The 20,449-nt window shown below is 40.9% G+C and overlaps 1 protein-coding gene and 1 long non-coding RNA gene across 2 annotated transcripts; one reads left to right on the top strand and one right to left on the bottom strand.

Annotated features, from left to right (window-relative positions):
* The first annotated feature begins 960 nt into the window (after window positions 1-960).
* On the top strand, window positions 961-8,867 carry LOC137477291 (uncharacterized). Its single transcript, XR_011000919.1, has 2 exons — window positions 961-4,329; window positions 8,068-8,867. It is a non-coding gene; the product is annotated as an uncharacterized lncRNA (long non-coding RNA).
* Window positions 6,982-16,932, bottom strand: SUMO1 (small ubiquitin like modifier 1). The gene is made up of 5 exons (XM_068196194.1): window positions 16,781-16,932; window positions 11,657-11,731; window positions 10,385-10,462; window positions 8,702-8,773; window positions 6,982-7,851 (listed from the first exon to the last, which is right to left on the bottom strand). The coding sequence occupies exons 1-5, from the start codon at window positions 16,790-16,792 to the stop codon at window positions 7,783-7,785; spliced, it is 306 nt and encodes a 101-aa protein (XP_068052295.1). The 5' UTR covers window positions 16,793-16,932; the 3' UTR covers window positions 6,982-7,782.
* Window positions 16,933-20,449: the final 3,517 nt, after the last annotated feature.

Here is a 20,449-nt window from a genome sequence, read left to right as displayed (position 1 = left end):
AGATTCTTCCTGAAAAATGCCAAGAAGATAAATATGCACAGGAAAGAGAACAAAAAAGGCAAGAAAGGCAATGTCAGAAGTGAAGAAGAGGAAGGAACAAGAACAGAAAAGGAAAAAGATCAGTAGGAACAAATGGGAAAAGCGAAGGTAGATCCGGAAAAGGAACAACAGAGGAGCACGGAGGATATACGTGGTTAGTGAGGATAATTTTCTCATTTGAGAAGGGAACATTTGAATGGAATGACGACAGACCTACTGTTGTCTTTGCTTTTCTTTTGCAAGCCAGGAACGGGAACGTGCATCTACACCTAACGATGTTTCAGCACGAAAAAACATAGATAACAACAAAGCATCTTCTAACATTACAGAAGACTAACAACAGTGTGAAGAAGCAGCAAACTGCTTCAGCACTCCCGGGCAAATTCCAAACGAGAGTATAACAACACAAACCTTTTAATCTCAAACACGTGCATAGATAAAGTTCCATCTTTTAGCAGCATATTAGATTTTTTCTTAAATTTAGTATTGCATATATTTCTACTAAATTAACTTTAAAAAAATTTAATCCATTTGTCATTACTCTGAATTCTGACTTTTCAAAGTCTTTGTTGATAATGAAAAAAAATAGTATCAACAGTGAATCAAGGTCATTAAATAAATTTAAGTTTTCAGTTTATTGTACCTAGCTTACAGGGAGTTCATGAAGGTGATATTCCATACTTTCCAAACAACACTAAACCCACTACTGAGTGCTTCGCCTGACAAAAACCTCAGGACATGGTTATAAAGATCTCGTAGCAATGTAGGTTATTCCTTAATGATATAAGGATATTATTTAAAAAAAGGTCATTAAGAGCATTTTTGTTCTTTACCTCTGCTGACATAGCTTTAGGAAAAAGCCCAAACCCAACAAATACTTGAGGCAAAGCTCTAGGAAAGCGATCAGTATTTCTAAACACCCTTTGAAATGTTGTGCTTACACAAAACAGCGCATTTGACACCATCTCATGGCTTCGCGTCCATCTGGTAATTTGGCATTGGAACGGCATTTCCCGGGAACAACAGCGACCTCCTCGGGCGCTCTCGAGGAGCTGCAGCCTACCTGCAAACGCCGGAACGCACTGCAGCGCATGCCCGGGAAAACGGGCATCCCCGAGAGCCCCATCGGTAGAACCAGCACGTTTTAATCGCACGTCTGAAAAGAAAGGCTTAAAAAACTTTTTTTTTTCTTTAATTAGTGCCATGCCCTGCTTAACTTTATTTCAGGAAAAGCAAATAGACATTCAAGTCAAACTGCCGGACTGAGAACACCAAGATGACTGGAAAATACTTTGAACCACACTCAGTGAGGTGGAAGACCTTTAGTTTTATTTTCCTTAACTTCCCATTCCCAAAATAAGGAGAATATCCCTTTGCTTCATGAACCTCCTTGATTTTCTTTGATGCTCCCTACTCTCAGAGTGAATCCTCCTGCAAAAATAGCCCATTTCACTGTCATTCTGTTTACATTTAAATGTCAGCCAAGGCTTTCCACTGCCTCATTTGCTGCATAGCCCGGGTTCTTGTTCAGAGTTTGTGTCCTTGTTACACTAAGATGCATTCCAGTTTTTTCTTCCAGCTCTTACTTACTGAACTTTCCTAACTGTTCCTATGTACTCCTCCATCCCTTTTCTCCAAATTTTTGTTCCATTTAAGCCACGTACCCACATCCCATATATCTTATATCTTTCTCAATAGTATGTGTGAAAAATGCAACACAGATTTTTGCCCCCTTACAAATAGTGTCAAGGAAAGTAGACAGTATTTTTTTTTAATATTTCTGAACCAACCAGACATATGCTACAAAATCAGCACCTGCTCTCCCTTTATTCTGTTCTCTCCCCTTCACTTTGGCAATCTGCTGAGCTCCTCCGGCTAGGATCTGCTCTTCAGGCAAGAATGCTCAGCAAACCTAAGGTTGCTATAGCAATTAATAATAATTTATGTTTTAGTTTACAGAAACAGAAACTAGAGGAGTGGAGGTGCCATGAGGAGGAGGTGGCAGCAAAGAAGTCACAATTATAGAAAACAGCACAAGAACATATTTGGCAGCAGCAGGATTACCACAAGAAGATTCTGCAGTTCCAGAAGAAGCAACAGCTAGAAGAACATGGAGCAGCAGATGGTCTATAGAAAGACTAATGCTTACTTTAGCAGCAGATAGTTCATCAGAATGGATGATTTCTGGTAAAGACTTAGCCTGTGGTCTGCCTTGAAATTCCTGTGACACTACATCCCAAACTTGCAGTACCTAAGCTGCTTCTCTCTTAAACAGATACAGTAGCAATAGTCCTCTCTGCCACAGTCCCTGCAGTCTGAAAAAAGAAATTCCACAGCCTAGCTATGCTGCAGGATGCAAGATTCCTGGCAATCACAACACTCGTGTTGCATCTGATAGTTTGTTTTCATTACATATCTTCTCTGAAAGCCCAACTCCCAGCATCTACAGTTTAAAAAAAGAGATTCTAACAAATAGTTGCAGAGAAAGGCTTGAACAAAAATCCACTTACAATTTAGGAAAAACTCATGTGAGGCAGTATTAAATGCTTGTAATGTCAGTATTGTAAGTTTTTTACTGTAACTGATAAAGTTATTTCCTAAATAGAAAGTATGTAAAAAATCAATAGCTGTTGGTGATGTTTCTAAGAGGTACAAAAATGCAGACAAAAAGGGATAATGTGGTTAGAGGAAGAGTGCCAGCAGCTGGTTGATATGGCAATAGAAGACCTGGAATTTGAAGGAAAAAACTGAGAAATAGCAACATATAAGAAGGCTGAGGAGCAAATGAAGAAAGAGGAAGATGCTAGACTACCTCTAGAGGAAGCCAAAACACAAGCACAGCTTTTAAATTTAATCAGGTATATAGCTATTAAGCAAAGAGTGAAGTTAATTTTTTTCCTCAGTTATAGCAACACATCTTTACACCTAGTGCCAGCCTATACAAAAATACCTCTGTAGTAGGAGTTTCATCAGTGTAGTTAACAGTGGAGAGCACCACTGGTACCTCAGGATTTAAACTGCCACCAACTCCAGCCCCAAGACACAATGCTCTTCTTTTACTATTTAACCAGTTTTTCAGTATTTCTCCAAACTGCACCAGCAATTGACAGGCACCTGTCTTCTCTAATTATTTTAGTGTTTATCACATATTACAGAAAGAAACCCAACTGGATTTCCCTGAACACCTGAAGTTATGGTTACCTTTACACAATCCATCAGAGCAGTCTCCAGAGCCTCCACAGCTCCCTAGAGCACCTCAGAACACAGGAACTGGGAGGCTGTATAGTACACATTAATATATTGCAAATTGTGTAACAGCCCTTCTAGGTCAATTTATGAGCCACAAAACACTATCAGGGATAAGAGGCCAAACAATAACTACAGCTGAGCAGCAATTAGCACCACTTGCTCTTTCTTACTGCTGTGACAGGACAAGCTGGCCCACAAGAAGGTATCAGCACAATCCAACATGTTCTTCCACAGCCTATTCCAAACCTTCCTCAAAGACAACTCCTCGGGGAAGCCCAGGCGCCTGCTCAGCCTCAGTGCTACAGGTGCCACGTACACTGTGGCAGAATCAAAGAAAGTGCCAGTGCACCAGCAATGAGCTCACCAAGCGTGTACATGTCAAGTCAATGCACCGGCTTTCTAATCCCAGAAGGAATTCTGTCTTGCATCCCCTTCATTAACACTGTTTGGAGGCATAGAACAAATCTGGAACCACCTCAGCAGTCCAAGGAGCATGACTAATGGAAGCTACCAGACCAGAACACACTCAACACATCCTTCATCCACAAGTGTTTTCTCATGCTCACCTGTTTGAAAAGCTAGGCCTGAAACAAGTATAAAGGAGTAAGTAAATGCCTGGTGCTAGGAATGGGTCACTGCCGTAAGTTCTTTCAGCTGCACTCAAATTCAAGGATCCAGTCTGGCTCAAGAGAAACCCTTTGGCACAGGTGCTACTCATTCACATATTTATTTTCCTAGGCTGCAGCACTGGTCTGTGTTGACATCCCAACAATAGGAAGTAAAAGCATTCATGTTTTATCAGCCAGAAGAAATGAATCCAGACACACCTCCTGAGGTGCCAAGTAGATCCTTTGGTCCATTTTGCATTAAGAGATAAAACAATGAAATCACCAGGTTATAAAAAGGTATGAAGACCTCAGTGCTGACTTCAGGAGGAATCCTCCAAAACAGATGCAATAAAGTCACAATAAACATGCTACTGTAAGAAGCAGCTAGATTTCAGATTCAGCAATAAAAAGACTACAGAGAAACTGTAGCAAGGTAAGTTCTTATGCTCCTTATTAATCAGGTTATTCTTTTTTTTTTTTTGCTTCTCTGATATTTTCGGTAGATTCAATTCGTATCGCAGTTCCTGTAGAGTTTCCTGTGGAGAAGAGTAATCAGTTTTTGCAGTCTCTAAACTGAAGCTGAACTTCATTAGATATGCATTAAGTACTGGTTCTAAAAGCAAACCAAAACCAGTCTAAACATCCAGCAAAATTCCTACTGGTCTCTGTAAAGTGCTTCAGAGGTTGATTTTCTTATTTAAGAAAATTTACCTGAACAGCAATAATTCAAATGTGCACACAGGAGATGCACAGCACAGGTCAACACAAATATTTTAATACTGTATTCTTAAATAATTTCCATTTAAATTAGGAAAAGCTAAAAACTAGTAAACAACTGTAGTATTTCTAAAACAATACATGGCTAGTCCAAATTCATGGCAGAATTCATGTTTTAGCATTATCTAACATTAACTGAAGTCTAAATCCTGCCAACATTTATGCATTTAACTTTAAAACATCCTAATTTTATCAAGCTGGTGATCATGCAGACATGTTTATACTTAAGAGAATACACAAATCCTCTAGGCACAGCAGCTTTGAGAAAAGCTGTTAAGACTGATGGTTTTGCAAAGTGCCTTTCAATAAAGCTTTTATACATCACCATAGTGAATATTAAACATATTGTCATAATTCAAAATAAAGTATTAGCTTCCACCTTCTGTTCCATTAACTGACTCAGTGAAGATGGTTTTATTCTCCCAACACTTTTTAAAAGCAGTTAAACCCAACCTTTTTCTAATATACAAGGAAAGACAGAAAAATTGCGAGAGATTTTCTGTTTTTCTCCAACATATGAAATTCAACCTTATTTCCAGTTACAGCCTTTGAAAATGTAAGTGCTTTAAAACTTCCACTCTAGAGCATGTTTTTAAAAAGAAATTATTTGAAAGGGACTAGCTCTTCCAAAATGAAAAGAAAAAAAAAAAAAAGTCTAGCTTACTGACTCAGGTTGGTTTTACTTTAAAATTCAGGTTTTATTTCAACCTGTAATTCCCAAGAATTAACTTCTTTAAAAAGGTACTAGTGGATCTATAGCACATGTATCTTCTCAATTTGCAGAGCTCTCAATCTTCAAGGCAGGGGACAGTTTTCCTCTCATTACTGTTCTATCAAGTTCTATCAGCAAAGACATGACTGTGGACCAACAGCTCTGTTGAGGCTCTTTGAGGCTTCACAACCAGCCTGAAAAAGAGGTCAAATCAGTCTGTCACTGGTTCCACATCCACTCTATAAAGAGATGTATTTTAGGACAAGGTTACAGAACAAAAAGCAATCTTCGCCTTGAGCTTTATCCTACTGAAGCTGCATTTTGCAGAAAACCCTCCTCCACAGTCTCAAGAGAACCGAATGCAGTGCTTCAGCTAGAAAGCTGATATAAATGAACATAGAAAAACAGATTTGGAAGAGGAAAGTGAACAGCTAGAAGCAAAGATAGTCAGGGCAGCCACTAGAGTACTAGCATCAAACCCCAGGGATGTGGATTCAGTTCTCAGCTCTGCTTTCAGCTTCAACAGTAACCCCAGTAGCTGCACCTCAGTTCCAAGTTTGCAGAAGAGAGATGATAGGAACTTGCCTACAAAAAAGAGCATTATACAAATTTTAACTTAAAATATTATCTGGTACTAGTTACAAGGTTGTTTTATTTCTGGTATTCTGAAGCAAATGTATTTGGTATTTTATAAAAGTAATTGGAGGTAAATGCAGAGCAGCCGTGTCATTCTACATCATCACAGCAATCCCTCTTTCCTTAAGAACTGAATTACATAAAATACTTTAAGAAAACCCCATTATTATGACATTTTGTAAACAAAAATTTTAATCTTTAAAAAACTGCTTAGTGCCACTATGCATACAAAAGTATTACTAAATCAGGAACAGGACAACCACAAGCATGAAAGAAAATGCACATCTAACTTTACAGCAAATGCCATTAAAAAATACTTAAAACCTGCTATTTTTTCCAAGTATGCCAGCATGTGTCTTTAATTGAAGCTGGCATTTATACAGAACTTGATTTACCAAACAAGTCCTATTCATCTGCAAAACAGGTGAAGCAGGGAGAATAGTGAAATCTTCTCCTCACACTACTCTGCCCATAATCTCCCACCTCAGCTTTCATATCCAGTAACAAGTTCTCAAACTGACCATTTATCACCTGCAGGTAGCTGGGACATGTACACCCTGATAATAATGCCCAATGAACTGTCATGATACTTCCATGTCATCCAACATAGATTATTTAATGGTACCATATAATATGAAATGTAGACATTAAAAGCCATTTTTATTTACTTCTAAGTTGCATGTTCAGTTTAAATTCTGTGCATGAAGTGAAGATTTATGAAACTGTATGTGAATAGTCTCTTCCAAGAAAAGAAATAGCTAGTAGTCTCTAAGAGTTGCCTGCAAAACAAGCAGATCAAGTATTTTATGAGGGCAAGTAGGAAAAAAAAAAATGTTATGAGGTATATTTACAGAGCACAATTTTTTTCTGGCTTCAACTTATAGTCACTGGAAAAGCATTCCCTAATTATAACTTCTAATGGTTTTTCTCATTTCCAAACATTTGAAAAGAAAATGCAAATTGTTTATAAAATTGGTTTTCTTGTTTATTTTAAATGAAGCTGGTACAGACAATGTCCATTCAAAACCCACGTCCCAGGCCAATAGGTACAAACAAGCGTGTCAAAGTAACACCAGTTGGCTGCTGTGAACATTCTTGCATGGATACCTGCGCGTACTAATTGCTATATGAGGTTAAAATGCTTCTGGGCTCTTCTGGTAATATTTAAAAAACATTAGGGTTTTCAATTTCACGTCTTCAGCAAAGCCATCTCTGGAGCAAGGAACAGATGACAACAGTTCTAGCTTTTCCATTTCCAACTCGGCGATCTTCTGCATTGGGCCATCAGCATAATTTAAGCAAAATAGCTCTGAGTTATGGATACACAACTTCTCCACAGTTTAGTTCTCTGAAAAACTTCATCTTGCACTGAAAGTTATAGTCCAGGAGTGAGACAGTCACACATCAAAACTTCAGGGCAGATATGGAAGTCATTAAGAACACTCGCCCACCTGGCAGATCTTACAGCCTTCGTGCCTGAAATGCACGAACCCAGTGAACATACAAATGCATGTGAGTACATGTATTCCTAAAGGGGGGGGCAGAAGGGAAGAGGGGAGCAAGGTTGCAGCTGGATCACAGAAGTTCAGCACAATGAAAACAGAAACAATAGTGTATAATGAGCACGAGAATTCAAAATACCAGACGCTTGAAAGTAAACTCCCAGAGATGGGGTGCCAGTTTCAGTGTTGAACACCACATTACAAAAGAACTATTATTTAAAAATAAAAAAGGATTAAGGGGGAAGAAAATCAGAAGGATCTAAACTGTTGAGTGACCCCCCGTCTGTTCCTGATAAACTTCAATCACATCTTCCTCCTCCATCCCCAGCTGTGAGAACAGAGAAAAAAAACAGCAAATAATTGTTATTAGTAATTTATTAATAATTGTATAGATCTGGTGTGATGAAATCAGAGTAGGTCTTAGAAAAATTTTACAATGCTTTGTTCCTGTCCCATCATAATTCATCAAAAGGGTGAAGAAAGTTTCAGTCTCCATCTCACTAGACGATATTCACAATTTTTAGCCATTTTTCTTCAGACTTAGGTATTTGAGTCAAAGCAAAAGCCTTACAGCAAAGACCCACTTGTGGAGCAGTTCACATCAGCCTGGAAGTTGCTGGCTTTACCCTTCTCTAAACTCCTTGTTTAGGGGGAACAAGGACATCACCAACATCATAGTGAATGCATCAGCTGTGCCATATGAATTACATCTACTATAGTGCACTACTAGCTCACAGTGCAGCTTAACACCTACAATTTGCAACTCAAAGCCTGTTTACAACTATTCTCTCAGAGAGAGCAACTTGTTCAATTTCACAGTCAACAAGTTTGTTTGGTACTTCCAGAAGGTCATTACTATGAGTTTCTTCCTGCTTTTTCGTAACAATTGGTGGAAGTCACTGGACAGAAGTAACTGTTTTCTGTTTATTTACACTTTGATCTACTAAATGTGAACTAAATACTTATTTATTCCAAAGCCATACTGAAGCTCAAGCTCAACAATGGGAAGATTCCCTTCATGTTTTTTTCCCCCTCTAATAAGCAGTGACTACACCCTCCCTTCTGAGGCATTACACATGGAGGTCCAAGCAGGCTCCTTCCAAGCTGCCTATCTAATCTTATTAAAAGATGCTAGTTAAAGAAATATAGTCGAACTATATTTCTAGGAAGAAACTCACCTCCTTGGGGGTATGATTATCAGTAATTCTCTGACCCTCGAAGAGAAACCTGAGTGAATTCATTGGAACACCCTAAGAAGAAAAGAAACATATGTATAAGAAAATAACCCAACTTACTGAATCTTGTATGGGTTTACAAGAAAAAACATTTTAAATAAAAACAACAGATGAAAATATAGAAGAGTGTTAGTTCCTGTTACACAGGGAGCTCAGATATTCTGTTGCATTCAAGTAGACTACCAAGAAGTGGCTCAAAAAGTACGATAGTGCCAAAATGCATGTTTGTTCCAGAGTCTCACTGGAGTTGTAGCTCAACAGCTTGGAAGTTTCCTTAGTTGTCTGTATTTATGAACTAAGTACTGACTATACCCTCTCTCCCATGATATATTTACATAAGTATTTTTCTGAACAGCATATCAGCCTTATTTAAGGATCCTAAGACAACAGGAGGAACATGATGTTTACTTCATGAACTCCTACCCTTGCTTTCCCAATCTTCTATGGCTACAGGAAGGAATCACAACCTTTACCATTATCAATTCTGCAAATGTTCAGCACTGGGAACAAGAAAGAGCAGAGCTGAGGGGAAGAAAAGGTGAAACACACATCCCAAAGGTAAACAGAGTTAAGTTAAAGTATGTCTGTTGCACAATGTGCCCATGTTCCGGCAGAACGTCATACTTCACATCAATAGATAAGGCAAACACCTCATCTTTTCCTCCTCTTGCAAGTTATGAGCAAAACAAACTCATGTGGAATATGACACAATTTTATCACTTAGCTCTCAAATACTGTTTGCAAATAACTAGGCAGAAAATTTTCTCAGGTAAGGACAGATCTTCACACTGTTTCAACAATCCCTGTGGCCAATGTGGAAGAAATGTTCATAGTCCCTTTATCAGAGAAAGGCCACTTGACACCAAAAACTGCACTGACTGCTGCAAAGGAAATCAGAGACCCTCCAGAATTCAGCTCAGGAGATACAGATGTACTCATTCAAAAAATTATTTCTTTCTTTAGGAAAGAATTCCACACATGTATCTTCATTAGTCAGTAAGTATGCTGCATTAATTATTTCCAAGATGATTTTTTCAGTTTTTTAAAAATTAATCATAATTTTAACCATTTGGATTTGGCTACAAATGTATCTGGTGTTTGATCTTTTCTTTCCTCCTACTCCAGAAAGACAGCAAAAAATGACACATTTTGTGAAAGAACACTTAAATGACAAGTTCAACTTGTCTCAAAGTATTAGGAAAAAGCCCCTGAAGTATTATTACTTATGATTATATCTCCTGAAGTGAACTCCAACACACTTATCCAAGAAAAGGCCACACAAGGCATCTATCCCCAAAGCTGAGGGCAAACTAGGCCAGGGCTTCTGGAAATAGCAGCTGTGAATCCACAATGTCTGCCACAGAATCAGGAAGTGAAGAGATGTTTTTGTTCTGTAACAATTGTTCCTATTTACCTACATACACAATTAATATTGCAGATTTCTTTAACTTAGGGTATAACTTCACAATTGTCTTACATAGGAATACTTTTTACTTGTTGAAAGAAACAAGGAGATCCATTATGTTTGTACCATCAGATACCTCAAACGTCTTTATTTGAAAGCACAGTGAGAAAAGTGGTTTGGGTTTTTATTTTATTTTTAAAGAATCTCATTGTTTCACAAACCTGTCTTTGACAGTATGATTCTTTGAGTTTCTTGAGGTGTGTTGTCATTTTCACCTTGAAGTGAATTTCACTGCTGTCCTAAGGACAGAAAAGAAAAAAAATTTACTCTCCTTGTAGTAACTGATAACTTTATCTATTTTAAACATTTCATTAAGAAAAAACTTTTATATAAAACTTACATGAAACACGGAATATGATTTAACTATTTGGTGCATCATAACGTGAACCTCCAGGATGCTTTATCAGTCACTAAATTCACTATGTACTTCCACAGGAAGCTCTTTTTAAAAAAACAGATGGCATCATATAGCCTTAGGCTCAACATGGAGGTTTTGGATTTAAAATTACTAAAACTCATACATGGTTCAGTCTGTGCTGCCATCTTTATCCAGATGATATACTTATGAAATACAAACATACATATGCAGGGGAATTCTGTTCTAAGATTCTAAAGAAACAAGTTAAAGCTTGCACTTCAAAATATATACGAAACCTTGTTCAATTAAGAGTAATTATCTAGAAGTTAGGATACAGGCAGACTTGGCAACACAAGTCTAACCAAAGGAGAAATCTCATGTCTTATTATTCTGTAGTCCTTCTCACTAGCCGTAAGATGCAAGTAGCTTCAACTGTCAAAATGGCTACAGATAAAACAGATTGCAAGAGGTTCTGTGCAAAAGGCATGTGGGCCACTTCCAGCTTTTCAATGTGTTCCTGTAACTGCTGATTAGGCCAGCAAGAGGTAAGGTAATTTCTGTCACTCCTACTTGAAAGTCATCTATCTCCACCCAACTGCAGCAAAGAATACAACTCCAACAAACAATTCTAGTTGTCATCTGAGCTAGGGATTCTTTGCACAGAAGATTCCAACATTCTCAACATTCACATTCCAACACAGCAGGAATACAGACTCCTAATCCACCAATCATCTGGTTGCTACATCTACTAACAGGGCAGCCAACAATCCCTTTTCCTATCCCTGAAAAATAAAGCTGACCTCATGCCTAGGGTACTACACAAACTTTGAGGACCTCAATTTATCAAGTTTGCCACCTTATTTCATTCATACCCTTGGATAAATTCATCCCTCAATGCATCAAAAAAAGCATACCAGAGTATCTTAATACACATTTCTGGCAACTGGAAGTAGTTTATGGCAGGGGAGGATCCACACTGAAGAACTGAAAGTATCGACTTGCATTCCATCATTTCTACCGTACAAGAAGTCACACCTCCATCAAATGTCAACAAGCAATTATGTAAAAAACTCACCTGCCCAATGACTTTGAGTTTAATGTACTCCCCTTCTTTCTTATCTCCTAAGTCCTCAGCTGAAGGTTTTGCTTCCTGCAAGAAAAACAAAAAATCCCGATCAGTTAAACACTTCATTATTTTCACTGGACAGTATGGCAGCTTTCATCCTCTTTATTGCATGAAATCAGACTACTCAAGGTGTCTTCTTTCTCTGTGTGTGTGTGCACAAAAATAACAGCAACATACTATTATGAAAGGCTGTCTGTCTACCTGTGAGAAGCTTAATTAATGAGAGAAAAGAAACATCATAAAGAACATAAGAAATGAGAGAAGAACCATTTGGAAACAGATGGCATACAAAAATAAGAAGTATGATTTTATACCTCTAGCTCCTAGACAACAAACAAACAGCAAAAACCCCACAAGAAGCTTACTACGAGGCTCAGATATTTGACAGAAAAAAGGAACATTGTGAGGAGAGTAAACAGAAAGTACTTGTGACTCCCTATCGACATAGAGAGTGAACCATGCAAACATTTTTCAATCGACTGCATCAAAGGTAGCCCTTATTTTCAAAAGGCTGGTCAGCTAGCTTCTTTTCTATGACAACAAAAGAGCTTCCTTCTAACACGTTTGTTTTAAGACCACAATACTTCAAAGTTCTAAAAGGTGCAGTTCCAAGCACTATAGTGTTTTGATATCTTTCCAGGGTAAGAATTAACTGTACAGACAAGTTTGATTCAACAGCTTGAGCACTACAGCTCATCAAAAGGGTTTAAGTGTTATACACTCCAAGACATTAATTAAGGACACCAGAGTTTTCATGCTACCAGTTGATAGATGAAACAAGTGAGAAATCAGGTACTATTAACCCCATTCCTTGCCTGTCACTACATATCCTGCATCAGGCCTTTAGCTATGTTCCACTGCAGGACAAAGGGATTTTACACAGACATCAGGTCTAGATGGTGCTCAACAAAGAATTGTTCCCAAGTAGTCATAACCACAGGTACCCTGCCGATCGTGTTTGAAATAATCTTTTTATATTTTACTTCTTAACATTGTAGACAAAAATAAACAAAATATGTACGGATGCCTACCAGAGGCTTCCTATCCCAAAAGGGACTTTTTGCTAAAGGTACAGAAATATCCTCTATATGGTTGGACTTGAAATTCAGGATTGAGTGCCAAAAACACACAAAATACTAACATTCTCTATTAAGTCCATCCAAATAGGTCTCTATCTCCAGATTAAAACATTTTAAAGTTTTTTTCCCCCTGCTCCCTAAAGAAGTTAAACACACACAACTTCTCTGAACATTAAAAGATCAGGGAAGGTCACAGGGCAAGTCAGCAAACACCCTTCCCATCTGTTTCAGTCTCAATCTGGAGTAAAGAAAGAGAGGAAGTGTTCTTTCTATCAGTTTGACTCACTGCCTCAACCCAGATCAATTCAGTTTCTACAATGAAAAGAAGTATGAGCCAGAGACTCCACCTGGTTTGAATACCTTTTATTTTTTTAATACCCATCCAGGCACAACCTAAACTGCAGGGACTGATTCATCACCCTTCAAGCTCAAATCCAAAACCTCAACCCAGGTTTTCAAGAAGCCTGACATACACAGGACTTCAAGCAAGTCACTTTAGAAGCATGAAAGGAGTTCATCACGGGTAACACAGTCAGATCACCTGTGCTCCCCACCAAAGTCTTCCCTAACACATTTGGGACTAGTTGCAGGAATAGAAACACCGGTATTCACTCCTGACCAGAAAGAAAAACAAGAAGCTGCAACTTGTTCTGATAATTTGCACAAACAGCTGTTTTAATGTCTTTATGCAGCATTACTTACTAACTTCTAGGAATCAGAGCAAGATTCAGATCTCTACTGATCTGGTCTGTTTCACTATTACTAGCTATTCACTAGCTCCTGTTTCACTATTACTGAAAGAGTTTGTAAGAACGCTGTTCCTTTACATGACATTTCAGGTCAGTCACTGTCTAAATTTACTTTACAAATTGCATGACAAAGTATTATCCCAGCAGTAGAGGTATTTGTAGTAGTTATATAGTTCTGTACATTGTAACAGATCTACCTACTCAGGCTTCCAAACCAAATCATCCTGTACAAGGCATTACTAATGATCATTGCTACTATGACAGTGCCTCTGGCCAATATGAGTGATTAAACTATGATTCATATTTGATTCCTACCCTCAAGGAAAGAGGGCTCTAGTATTAAAAACAAATAGGGAAAGCACCAAACAGTAGAATAAGCAGAGGGAATTGGAGTCTTCAAACCGTAAAGACGCTTGTTTAAAGGTCCACAACCTCTCACCCACAAAATAAGAGGAAAGAAAGCTGTAGCTTTAGGAGAAGAGAAATAATATAAAATCAAACAATAGAAGTGCCAATAATCAAAGCTTAAAATAGGAGCAGAGTACTTTACATCAGGATACAAGACACAGCAAGTCTGAAAATGCTCTCTGCAGTTTGTCAGTGAACTATGCTGCTATTCCATGCCAAATGGTTAAGGCAACACAAAACCATTTAGGAATAAAGAAAGGAAGGAGATTGCAAAGTTGTTAAAACTACTAGCATTCATTAACAAAATCCTGGATCAGCAATTAGCAAGCAAGCCTCCAGACTTCTTGCCCTGTGAAAAGAATGGGTGCTTTAGGGTACCTCATGAAACAGGACATAAAAAACACCACCGTACAAAAGAACAGAAATACCACAACACTCCAATTCCTAACTTTTCATTAGATGACTAAGGTTTTAAAGGCTTCATTGCAGTTTTCCTAAAGAGCACAATATAAGGCTCCCAGCACTGTCTCACACTTATGTAAGGACCCTAAAAAGCACACGAAGTTTCTTGGATGAAACACACTGGTATTGCTATTGCAATTAACAAAAACAAAACATACACAAAACAAACATCGTGAGGCAACATATTGCAAGTTTCCTCCTTCAATTTTCAGAAGGGCTCAAACTTCAATGTCTAACCTTAAAAAAACAAACTCTATACTCAGCACTTTAAAGAAAAATCATCAAAACTAAAATTACTAGAGGAACAGATGTACAACATACTTCACAGCAAAGCAAATAAACTCTTACATTTTTTCAAGGAGTGGAAAACACACACAAACTATAGCATTCTTTATTAGCAGTACATGAACAGATAACATTTAGATTCAAATAATGCAAAAACAGCGTAACACACTTGAAGGGAGGGGAAAAAAATTTTTGTTTTTTTGCTTAGATCCCACTAAGCAACCATGTGGGGTTTTTTTGGTTTTTTTTTGAAGTCTGCCCTTCTTTCAAGCATTTTTACTTATCATAAAAGTCAATTTCCCACTGAAAATAAAGTAACCCCTTCTTTTACTGGTGATAAATGACCCCCCCTCTTAACTTAATTCCAGGGCCAAAAAGAACGATACTCTAAGCAATTCACAATTTTAGGTAATCCAGGTATTCTTGTAGGATTGATAAACAGAGGAATGAGATTTACAGTGCTGCATAACCTTACATTATCCTTCTACTTAAGCATCTGTTTGGCTCTTGTTGCACAGTCCCCCCAGAAATGAATGACACAACGTCTAACAGTGTTTTGCTTATCTATCAAAAATAAACAGCAGGCTCCTTATTCACAGACCTTTAAGATACATAGCCACAACAGGTTATCACATACATGGAATTTTACATACTTCAAGCAGTCTCAAAGACAAAATACACAAGTATTTTAGCAGAACTTGCCTGGGGAAGGATTTACCTAACTAATGAAAGCTGCTATTTGTTAAAACACGCCTTGGTTCCCATATGCAGACAACTAGAGAGCAGGTCATGTGAACATCTGCCTATAAAATCTAGTTCAGAAATTGTTGGTGAGTTTGTTTGGTTTTTTTTTTATATGCAGCCACTTTCACGTATTTTGCTACAGGGGTAATGTGTCCTCCTAGGAGGCAGCAATCGCTGTGCTGCCCCTCTCCCAGGCACAGGCACAGAGAGGCAGCAGCACCATTGTCAGCTGCATTGTGCTGGGAAGTCGGGGGCGGGGAGGAAGACCACCAGCGCACACAGCGCTGGCTTCTTTTCACCGCTCCTCCTGCACCAAGGCTACTCCCCAAAGCAGACACGGTATGCACTAAGCTGAGCTTTGTCTCTGGGGACTTTTAATTTCCTGGCTGGCACCAGTACTATTCTTGACTTCACAGCACTACAATAAACATTTGTGCGTACTGACATTATCACGATGGCTACACTTTGGGAAAAATCAAAGATAGAAAACATTGCCCTGTGACGACAAGATAAAAAATAAAGCAAAACAGAAGACAAAACCGGAACGCTGTTTTAACTTTCCACTAGCAGGTCATATAGCCTAAAGCAATAGTTGTAGGCAAAGCACTGTATATATGCCAGGCCGAGCAACCCAGGAACTTGCGGTACAAGCAACTATTCAACTCCCCGGCTCAGAAGACACAAATGACGTGGGCATAACGAGAATATTATTTGGAGCGAAGGCAGTACAGAGCCTTGATAAAGGACAGGGTGTTTAATATAGGCAACGCTCAGCTGAGAAAGAAGGGGGAGAAAAACAGGCTTTCGCATTACTAGGGCGAACAGAGGACCTGGCAAGCCTAGCATAACCCGCACAAAGCCCACTCCGGGGGAAAACCATCCTACCACACACCCGGGAAATGGAAAACGAAAAGAAACAACAGTTGTGCAACACAGCTCATCCCTCGCTGCATTCCCGGGTTTCCAGGGCCGGGGCTGCCCGGGCTGCAATCCCGCTCCGTCCGGACGCCGCCCCGGCCCCCGAGTATCCCTGCCTGGAGCCCGACCGCGCTCCTCGCGAAACACCCCGAGGGAAGAAGGAAAAAGGATTAAAATGCACAGGGAGAGGGGCCCGAATCTGGCCGAGGTCGGAGATCGGCATCCATCCATACACAGACACACACTCCCCTAGGGGAATCGTCCCCCCGGCGCCCTCCGGGCGACCGCGACTCCGCTCGCCGCGGGCCGGGGCTGCCCCGCGGCGGCGGAGAGTGCGGGCGGTGGGGGGGGGCAGGCAGCTCCTCCGAGCCCCCGTGGCCGCCGCGCGCACCGTGCCGTCCCCCCGCGGCCAGGACAGCTGCCCGTACCTGGTCAGACATGGCTCGGCCCCGTGTCGTGCGGCAGGCTCGGCTGGGCCGCTGCAGGCGCTCCGCTCCTTTCTCTGCCCGCAGCGCAAACACAGGGCCGCGGCACGGGCGGGATTTCCGGTGCGCCTGAGCTCACTTCCCTCCCAGGCTCCGCCTGCCGCCCCTCCCGGCCCTCGCACGGAGCCGCCGCGGCACCGGCTCCCACCGAGGCCGCGGAGGAGAGCGGGAATCGCCGTTGAAAGAAGCAACGAACGTTAAGGGCACCATGGCGACCGGAGCAGCTGGGGAGGGTCCAGCGGATGCCACAAAGATGGTGACGGGCCCGGAGCATCTCTCTTCATGAGGAGAGACTGCGGGAGCTGGGCCTGTTCAGTCTGGAGGAGAGTGTGAGGGGATCTCATGAATGCATAGAAATACCTCAAAGGCGGTGCCAAGAGGATGGTGCCAGACACTGCTCAGTGGTGCTCAGTGACGGAATGAAGAGTAATGGCCATAAACTAAAGGACAGTAACTTCCACCTCAGCTTGAGAAAGAACTTACGTTGAGGGTGGCAGAGCACTGGAACAGGCTGCTCAGGGAACTCACGGAATCTCCCTCTCTGGAGACATGCAAACCCCACCTGGTCATGCTCCTGTGTCACCTGCTGCAGGTGACCCTGCCGTGGCAGGGGTTGGACTCGATGCTCTCCAGAGATCCCTTCCAATCCTAACAATTCTGTGAAGTCGCATAACCCTTCCCACAACAGCAGATCTTGGAGCAAAAGTCACTTTCATTCTGCCTACCCCTAATATCCTGCTGAGGTTGTTACTAAGATATGTCATAACAAAACTCACTTTTCTGTTTAGCCACAGTGCACTTTTTTAAAAGTCATTGCAACCATGCAAAGCAATGCATTCTGCATGTATTAACCAAATCTGCAGCCAGGCAGTTGCATTTGAACAAATTTGCAAAGATGTATCATTAAAACAGAACAGGTGCCCTGCTTTACATTGGCACAGCATGCCTATTCAGAGGTCTGCACAAGAAATAACATCTACCTAAAAGGTTACATTTAGGCTGCAAGCTGTTTGGACTATAGCATGGAGTCCTAACTGCCCCTCTGTAACTGCTTGGGCAACTCCTGCATGGCATCGCTGCTGGCATAGGCATATGCTTAGATCTAAGTGACCAGTAAGTAGAAAAAAAGTCCAGACATGAGAACCATGAAATAACATGAATGCAAAATCAACGAATCAACAGAAATTAGCTCAATTGAAATAGGAGATTATTATCCTCATGGTACTAAACAGAGTTTTAACTTTACCAGCTACCTTTGAGAAAGGGCAGAGTACATTCATTAGCTCTGGGCAGGGGGCATTCATTAACACTAACAGCTCAATGCTCTGTGTGCCATGTTCCCCTGTAATAACACCAAACACCAAAGCAGCTGCACTCTGTGCCTGCACTTCTGCTTGTCACTGAATGCCAAGCTCCAAACACAGCTACACCAAGAGGTGCACTTTTACCAGCCAGTGGAACAATCAGTATCTAAACTCATGGGAATTAGTTTTAATCACAACTGTTAAAACAAGTCAGAATTAACAAGGGAGGGAAAAAATAAAGAGAACCAAAACAAATGCTACACAGAGCTACAGAATGAAGATGATCTTTCTTAGGCAAGGCCGAGCAGTCAGAAAAGCCAAACTCGTTCATGCTATGCCAAGCTCACAGTAAGAGCTCATTATGAGCTTATAAACACACACAAAGCACCAAAATAAGCCACGCAAGGGCTCCACAACAACATACAATACTAACAAAATGGAAAATGACAAATATTCTATCCTGAACATTACTGCTTTTTATAAATTTTAAAGGGGCTTTTAAAAACAGAGCCTTACTGTGCTAAGGCCAAAGTCTCAGACTCTGGCACAAACCCAGTTTTTTCAAGTAATCCCATAATAAAAGCTAACACTCACATGAGTCAGAGTGTAGTTACCTATCCACGTACATAGCCATAAAGATACAGGGTTAGAACGTGCTCATCAGCCTACACACTAACAGTAGCACCACCTTTCTTGACTCCCTTCTTATTCCATCACTTGTGGATGCATCAGCTCTCCAAGACACAAGCTAGATTTGTACAAGATCTTCAAAGGTAATCTCCACTGAGACTGTGAAAACTGTGGATGTACAGCAGTAAAGCTCCCACTTTTCTTTATCAACAGCTCAAATTCAACATAGAATTCACTTAAAGAGAAAGTAACAAAAGCTGCTTTAAAAATACCAAATACACTTGCACAAGCTTCTTCCCACAAAACCCAAAGTCAGCCTTGCATTTGCACGCACTGCCCATAGTACTTGCCCTAATAACTTAACTGAGTTCTCAGGTGTTTTATAATGTCTCTTACTTTCCTATCTGCACTTAATCTCAATCACCTGAAGCCAATAAATTAACCTCTGTTGACTGATTTCTCCAAAGCTACTGTATAGTTTAGGAGCCAATAGCCGTAAGAGGTTTTCTCAAAGCTATTGGCCCATACATACAGTCTGTGCAAAGTTTCTTCAGTCCATCAGAAACAGATTTCTTAAAAAAGCAGACTTTAACCTATGAACAATCTGTAACGTCAATAATGCCAATTTGCTTGCCTGAGAGGAGTTAGTGCTAGCCAACAGGATGAATGTAGTATTCTAGGGCAACCAGCTAAGTAGCAGTAGCTCTTACATAATAATAGTACTCTACCAGCAGGGCCAGAAGCAGTACTTTAAAACTAGGTAGAACCTGGAAATTCTCTACCTCCTTGAACCTAATTTCTTTGGCAATATTACTGGTTGTGGGATTTTAAGAAAATTAGTTATGTAATGTAAAGTATCAAAGTCTTTGCTTTGAAAAAAAACATCTTCAGAAATATTAAAGTCCTCAGATTTCTCTCACTATTGACTTTCCAGCATACTCCTTGCATGGAGGAAACAAAGGCGTGCTGACTCATACGGATGGTTGCATAAAATGCAGCAATGAATGTCTGATATAAATCAAAACCCAAGCGTTTCTTGGAGCCTCTCTTCCTGCGGGCAGGAAAATCTCTGCCTGTTTTCAGTACAGATAACCCGCCTGTGAAGCAAGTGGGGACTTCTAAGGGCAAGGACCGGCGCTTTCCGCCTGCCTCCCACCGGCACGCAGCCGCTGGGTTCCCCAGCAGGGCCGCGGCACAGAAGTAGGTCAGCCAGGCTCCGCGCTGTGCACGTCCGGGCTGTGCCAAGGACAAAGGAGGGGGCCCCGCCTTACCGCAGACAGACCTGCCCGTGCCCCGGGGACACCCGAGCAGCGCGGGGCAACACGCACCGTTCAAATCGCCTTTTATATGAGCACAATTTGGTGCTTGTCTGTTGCCGAAGCCAAGCTTTTAAACACCCGCAATCGCACTGTGTCAACAACTGTTTACGTAGAGAAAATGTTTTCGGTGCGATGAACCGCAGGTCAGGCCACGGGAACAAGAGCGGAGCGGGCAGAAAATGCAACCCGCCATGTGCAGAGGGCCGGGAGCGTCGGCTGAACACCGACACCGCGGCCGGTCCGGCTCGGGGTCGCCGAGAGGACCACCCGTTCACTCCTGCCTCAGGGTCCGATCGGGAAACAACGTCTCCAGCACGGCCACCCGCGTCCCGGGGAACACACCCGCTTCCTGTCCACGG

The sequence above is a fragment of the Anomalospiza imberbis genome, chromosome 7 (genome assembly GCF_031753505.1).
Source record: "Anomalospiza imberbis isolate Cuckoo-Finch-1a 21T00152 chromosome 7, ASM3175350v1, whole genome shotgun sequence".
Classification (NCBI taxonomy): domain Eukaryota; kingdom Metazoa; phylum Chordata; class Aves; order Passeriformes; family Viduidae; genus Anomalospiza; species Anomalospiza imberbis.
Note: the sequence above shows the minus strand (reverse complement) of the source record. Positions and strands in the feature narration are given on the sequence as shown.